This window comes from Mandrillus leucophaeus, unplaced genomic scaffold (genome assembly GCF_000951045.1).
Source record: "Mandrillus leucophaeus isolate KB7577 unplaced genomic scaffold, Mleu.le_1.0 Scaffold390, whole genome shotgun sequence".
NCBI lineage: Eukaryota > Metazoa > Chordata > Mammalia > Primates > Cercopithecidae > Mandrillus > Mandrillus leucophaeus.
The window spans coordinates 1,943,881-1,951,233 of NW_012104143.1; the positions used below are offsets into that span (position 1 = coordinate 1,943,881).

A 7,353-nucleotide genomic window follows, 5' to 3' on the forward strand; every position below is an offset into this window, starting at 1 on the left:
CAGCCTGGGCGACAGAGCAAGACACTGTCTCAAAAAAACAAAAACAAAAACAAAAAACCCATAAAGAGATGCCTCTGCCATCTTCTAGAGACTGAGTCACTGGGGTTTCTTCTTAGATATGGACACTGAGAGGTCCCAGAAAGAGATCAGAGGGTGGTGGGAGAAGAGAGAGGTTGGAGGATTATTACCTTTTCCTCCCTCCCTCCTGGAACATGGTTTTTGCAGGTGTGTTTCTGAATGGCTGCAGCTCCCTCTGGACAGCCCCTTTTTAGGGCTGTGTGACTTTCTATGTCTCCAATGTTCAGTTAATGACATTCCCTCTCTGGCTGGGTGCAGTGGCACTTTGAGAGGCTGAGACAGGCACATCGCCTGAGCTCAGGAGTTTGAGACCAGTCTGGGCAATATGGTGAAACCCTGTCTCTACAAAAAATAAAATAAAATTACCTGGGCATGGTTGTGCACACCTGTGGTACCACCTACTTGGGAGGCTGAGGCGAGAGGATCACTTAAGCCTAGAAATTCAAGGTTGTAGTGAGCCAAGATCACCCCACTATACTGCAGCCTGGGCGACAGAGCAAGACGCTGTCTCAAAAACAAACAAACAAACAAACAAACAAACTAGTAAACAACATTCTCTTGTGTTCTTGCTCTTCAGACTTAACTGCTCCCATCACTGGTTGAGTTCTTTAATTCTGCACACATATCTATAAACAGTCTCTTTATTAAATGTTCTTGAGTTAATATCTGAATTGTGCTGTTCACATTCTATGCCACCTGTTAAATGATGAGCATTTCATATGATTGAGCATTTAATCGACCAAAAACAGATCCTGTATAGTGTTTAGTTTGGTGCCCAACACATGGTAAGTGTTCAATGAATGGTGGCTGTCATTTAAGCCAGTGAGGTCCAGGGAGGTAAAGTGACAGTTCAGGGGAGTGGAACTGAGATTCGAACCCAGAGCTCTTCAAAACTCCACAGTTTCGTCAGGTGCAATGGCTCACACCTATAATCCCAGCACTTTGGGAGGCTGAAATGGGAGAATTGCTTGAGCCCCAGAATTCGAGACCAGCCTGGGCAACACAGTGAAACCCACGTCTCTACAAAAAATACAAACATCAGCCAGGCCTGGTGGTGCCTGCCTGTAGTCCTGGCTACTCGGGAGGCTGAGGTAGGAGGATCACCTGAGTCCAGAAAAATCAAGGCTGCAGTGAGTCATGTTCACACCACTGTACTGCAGCCTAGGTGACAGAGTGAGACCTCATCTCAGAACAAACACAAAGCCCCCTACAGTTGCAAAATATAACATAGGCAGCCTGGAAACCCACTCTCGCCCTTTCTCCTCTTCCCCCATACCTGGAATACCAGAGAGGCCCCGGGCTTCCTACTAAGACTCCAAGCTCCAGTTTCCCCACCTCTCAGATGAGAATATTGAGTGCTTCTGTGAGATCTGTCTTCCTGGAGGAGGTCTGGAAGTAAGCTGGGTTCTCTGTCTGCAGACATACTCCGGCCTCTTCTGCGTGGTGGTCAACCCCTATAAACACCTGCCCATCTACTCGGAGAAGATCGTCGACATGTACAAGGGCAAGAAGAGGCATGAGATGCCGCCTCACATCTACGCCATCGCAGACACGGCCTACCGGAGCATGCTTCAAGGTGAGTGAACCCAGTGAGGGCTGCACGGGGCCAGCTCCAGGGAGCCCCTCCTGTCCTGCTTGTCTGCAGTTCTTGCCAGGAATGTGGAGTTTGGCAGGCGGTGCGAGGGACCAGGAGTCCTGTGGCTGAAAAAGGGAAAAAGCAAAAGGAACATCTGTGTTTGCAGCCTGGGAGGGCGAGGGAGAGCGGAGAGCTTGGGCAAATACGGGCATGGACCTGCTCCAGGTCTGGCTCTGGGGCCCACTGCCCAAGGGCCCTGCCGGACCAGCCATCTGCAAAGGATGGGAAGAGGGTGGGGAACAGCTCTGGGGCTGAGCCATCATGGTCTGTGTTGCCACCTACCCGTTCCTCAACCCCTGTGGGACTGTGGGTAAATATCTTTTCCTCTTCAGCCTCAGTTTCCTCATCTGTCAAAAGGGGTGATAGTCTGTATCTTGTAGCTTCTTGTGAAGATTGTTAATGCTGGTTTTTCCAAACTTAAGACTTATGCCTGCTACCTTCATGTTTACATGTTACTATTTTTACTATTATTTTATTATTTTTGAGACAGGGTCTCACTTTCTCACCCAGGCTGAAGTGCAGTGGTGAGATCTCGGCTCCCTGCAACCTCCGCCTCCTGGGCTCAAGCAATTCTTCTGCCTCAGCCTCCCAAGTAGCTGGGACTATAGGCGTGGACTGCCATGTCAAGCTAATTTTAAAAAGGTTTTTTTTTTTTTTTTTTTTTTTTGAAGTGACAGGATATTGCTATCCTGATTGGTCTCGAACTCCTGGCCTCAGGCGATCCTCCCACTTCAGGCAAAGGGTACAAGAAGCCCCAAAAGTCACACCCCCTCTAAAAGGGCACCAACAGGTGGGAACCCAGGGATCTGAGCTGGGAGTTGAGAGGAACCCAGTTCTGGAAGTTCTTGAGGCAGGAATCCAGGTGTGCATGAGAGATGCCACGACCCTGCCCCCAAGGTAGAGGCTCAGGTATAAGTGCCCCGACTTTCTGACAGTTAGCTGGACTCCACAGGTAGGACCAGAACCTTGGCCCCTCTAGGCAGGGCCTGCCATTACCTCCAACGACCAGCAGGTGGAGCCTTGCAAGGACAACCTTGGAGATGTAATCTCTGGTTGTAAAGTGACAGCTCCTGGAGTTAGGTATCTGTCTTTGTATTAAACACACACACACACACACATTCTTTGTGGTCTCCCTTTACGGAAGAGTATTTACAAAATGGTTCGTATACATCTTTGGGAAGCTGAGCATCACAGACCTCAGTGTTCCTATCATTTGGGATATTTGGTTGCAAGTAAGATAACACCTAACTAACGTGGCTTAACCAGTAGGAGTTAATTGCCTCATATAACAGGAAGCCTAGTGGCTGATTTCAGGGTTGACTTTCTTAGGATTTTTCTCAGCTTCTTTCTCTTGGTCACAAAGTGGTAGCCATAGTTCCAGATATCATATTTTCATGTGATAATATCCAAAAGCATGAAGGAAGTGGAGGATAAGGTTCTTCTCCTGTGTCTCTTTTTTTTTTTTTTTTAAATCAGGGAGAAACTTGGTCATATGCGAACCCCTAAAGCAATCACTGGCAAAGGGGACTGGAGTGTTTATGATTTGTTTGAAGCATTTCTGGTTCTTTTTTTTTTTTTTTTTTGGGTTTAGATTTTCATCTAGTATCATTCTTTCTGCCTGAAATACTTCCTCTAACATCTCTTTTTTTTTTGAGACAGGGTCTCACTCTGTTGCCGAGGTTGGAATGCAGTGGCATGATCTCAGCTCACAGCAACCTCTGCCTCCCATGTTCAAGTGATTCTCCCACCTCGGCCTCCAGACTAGCTGGGATTACAGGTGTGTGCCACCATGCCTGGCTGATTTTTTGTACTTTTAGTTGAGACCGGGTTTTGCCATGTTGGCCAGGTCTCGAACTCCTGACCTCAAGTTATCTGCCTGCCTTGGCCTCCCAAACTGTTGGGATTACAGGCATGAGCCACCATGCCTGGCAATTCCTGGTTCTTTTCTGGAGCCGAGGGAGGTCCCGCTAAGCACATTTTAATCTAAATACCAAAAAGAAAGAAAATTCTGTTAGCAAAGAAGGAGGGGAGCGACAGATGGGTAAGCATTTCTACAGTGCTCTCAAAAAATTTATTTGTAACTTTAAAACGTCTTTAAGATTGTATATCCATTCTAGAAAAACTTAAACATATATTTAAGTAAAAGAGAACTTGCTGGCACCTATGAGTCTATCATCCAAAACTCATCACTATTAACATTTTGTCATATGACCTTTCATTACACTAACTGAGCTAAATGGCATGAAATGAAGGAAATTTTTACTGTCTGAAGATAATTTGTTCCAGAAAAAGATCACAGAGACCAAAGTTTCACTGTAGATAGTATGTGTGTGGAGGAGGGAAAGAAAGTGGGCACAATATTTGACTGAACTTGAAAAATGACATTGCAGGCTGGGCACAGGGGCTTATGCCTGTAATCCCGGCACTTTGGGAAGCCCAGATGGGTGGATTGCTTCAGGTCATGAGTTTGAGACCAGCCTGGGCAATATGGTGAAACCCTGTCTCTACAAAAAATACAAAAACTACTTTGGTGTGGTAGCACATACCTGTAGTCCAGCTTCTCGGTACGCTGAGGTGGGAGGATCGCTTGAGACCAGGAAGTAGAGGTTGCAGTGGGCTGAGATCACGCCACTGCACTCCGGCCTGGGTGAGAGAACCAGACCTTGTCTCAAAAGAAGAGAAAAGAAAAACGACGTTGCAAATTATAAAAATAGGTTAATTTCATCTTACATGTAATAAGAATTTTATTTTAATTACAAGTAGGTGCTAATTTGTAGATTCAGTGTAAAATAAATTAAGAGTAAATTAAATTAAGAGTAAAATAAAATAAATAAATTTTTTCCATAACTTTTTTTGGGGTGAGGGATGAAATCATGTGAGAGTGTAAAACGACATTCTTCATGTCATGCTTGACTTCCGCAGCCTGAGCTAAAGAGGATCATTCTTACAGATTTATTTGATGGGTTACCAGTTTTCCTAAGGGCTTCTTTTACTTCTTTGGTGTTTAAGTCTCTCAAAGCCCCTGTGGTCTTAGCGTACATTCAGCTGTAAATTGCCCTGAATCTTTTTCTTTCTTTTTTCTTTTTCTTTTTCTTTTTTTTTGGATGAAGTTTCCTTCTTGCTGCCCAGGCTGGAGTGCAGTGGCGTGATCTCAGCTCACTGCAACCTCCACCTCCTGGGTTCAAGCAATTCTACTGCCTCTGCCTCCCAAGTAGCTGGGATTACAGGCATGCGCCACCACACCTGGCTAATTTTGTATTTTTAGTAGAGATGGGGTTTCACCGTGTTAGCCAGGTTGATCTCGATCTCCTGACCTTGTGATCCACCGCCTTGGCCTCCCAAAGTGCTGGGATTACAGGCATGCACCATCATGCCCGGCTAATTTTGTATTTTTAGTAGAGATGGGACTTCACCATGTTGGTCAGGCTGGTCTTGAACTCTGAACTCCTGGCCTCAGGTGATCCGCCCGCTTTGGCCTCCCAAAGTGGTGGGATTACAGGCGTGCACCACTGCACTCGGCCCCTGAATCTTTTTTTGGCCTTTCCAAGGCCACTGACTTTGCCAGTCACTGCACCTTATTTCGCAGAGCTGCCACTTTGTTTTGTGTTCGTATCATGATGGTGGATATTGACACTCAATAATTGGCAAGGTGAAGCCATTGAATCGTAGGTGGCGGAGAAGGAGGTTTTGGTGGAGTTTGATAGCTCATGTCGTCATTGAAGAATATTTTTGTGTTATGGGCACTTTTGCTTTCCTAGACCAGCAGTCCCCAACCTTTTTGACACCAGGGATGAGTTTCGTGGAAGTCAGTTTTTCCATGGACCACAGGAGAGAGATGGTTCGGGGTGATTCCAGTGTACTACATTTATTGTGCACTTTATTTCTATGATTACATTGTAATATATAGTGAAATAATTATACAACTCACCATAATGTAGAATCAGTGGGAGCCCTGAGCCTGCTTTCCTGCAACTAGACGGTCCCATCTAGAGGTAAGGGAGACAGTGGAAGATCATCAGGCATTAGATTCTCATAAGGGGCACACAGCCTGGATCCCTCACATCTACAGTTCACAATAGGGTTCGTGGTTCTATAAGAATCTAATGCCGCCTCTGATCTGACAGGAGGCAGAGCTCAGGTGGTAATTGGAGTGATAGGGAGTGGCTATAAATACAATGAAGCCCACTACTCACCTCCTGCTGTGCAGTACCAGTCGGTGGTACAGTGGTTTGAGACGCCTGCCCTAGACCACCTCTTAACTGTGGGGCAATGTTGTAATTGACAAGGACACCCTCTTTTCATGTATTTGATTCCTCGTGGGCTCTAGGTTTTAACACAAAATTGCATGGTCAGCTCTCTGAAACTACTTAGAAATGTTCACTTGACACGTAGTAAGCTCCAGTAGGAAATGACATTCATGACTGAGCACAGCAGCATGTCTCCAGTCCTAGCACTTTGGGAGTCCCAGGCAGGAGGACCACTTGAGGCCAGGAGTTAGAGACCAGACTGGGCAACACAGTGAGCTCTTGTCTCTACAAAAGAAATAATTAGCTGGCCACAGTGGCATGAGTCTGTAGTCCTAGCTACTCTGGAGGCTGAGGCAGGAGGATGACTTGAGCCCAGGACTTCAAGAATGCAGTCAACTATGATCATGCTATGGTACTCCAGCCTTGGCAACACAGTAAGACCCTGCCTCAAAACAAAGAAAGAAAGAAAATAACAACCATGAGTATACACATCCATAAAAGATAAACTCTTAATTTAAATGTTAACCAACAGCTGCTGTGCACTCGTCTATTTTGGCATGACCTGGTGCTTTCTGGCAAATCACTGATGGTGGACTCCAAAAATAAAAAGAATCTCAAAAACCATAGAGAAAAATTTAAACTTGGGAAGAGTTCTGTTCATCTGCTTAATTTTTTCCCCCATTTGCTTAATTTTTTCCCCCATTCCCAAGTAGGAAATTGTTTTTTGTGAAGAAACATGTAGGCCCAGTGTGTTGACTCCATTGATAAATGGCACTGCCTCATTCTGTTAAGTCACTGGGCTGGGATCCACACAAGCTTACCGTGAAGGTGGAAAGGGAAAGCTAGCACACATGGCTTCTTCCTTGAGTTCTTCATGGAAAAGATGGGGTGTGAAAAGGTGGGACTGAGGAGGGATGGGTAACACACATGCACTGAATATAAGATGAAGCATTGCAGTTGTGTCACATGGACAGTAAATTCCTGAGGACCCATAAACTGCATCCTTCTCTGCATGTCCATCATTGTATCTCCAGCACATTTTCTGGTGCCTGGCACATAGTAGCTGCTCAGCTAATATTTGTTGAATGAATGAATTATTTATAGAAAAGAACCTACCAGGGTCAGGATGGATGGGGTGGGTTATTTGGCAGAGGTGGGGCTTTATAAGCCTCGAAGAATGGTTTGCTAAGATGAGAGAAAGGGGACAGGGATGGCTTTTATGTAGGGGTGAGAATGGATATGATGAGTGTGGGAGGGGCCAGTTTAGAGGGGTTGACTAGCATACTGTGGCAGGAAGCTCAGAGCCAGAGCTCAGCCCTTTGCTGCCTCACAGGAGTTGGGAATATGGGAGGGACTTTCTAAGAGATGCTTTACAAGATGGCATCCTCCCAA

General features: G+C 45.8%; 1 protein-coding gene across 1 annotated transcript in view; it reads left to right on the forward strand.

The window, feature by feature from the left end:
* The window catches only part of LOC105547538 (myosin-11-like), a gene marked incomplete at its 3' end in the record, with an annotated part of 86,023 nt that overhangs the window by 33,749 nt on the left and 44,921 nt on the right, over positions 1 to 7,353 (forward strand). Inside the window, exon 3 of the mRNA XM_011991191.1 lies at positions 1,498 to 1,654. Within this exon, the coding sequence (XP_011846581.1) occupies positions 1,498 to 1,654 (157 nt within the window). The remainder of the gene's footprint in view (positions 1 to 1,497; positions 1,655 to 7,353) is intronic.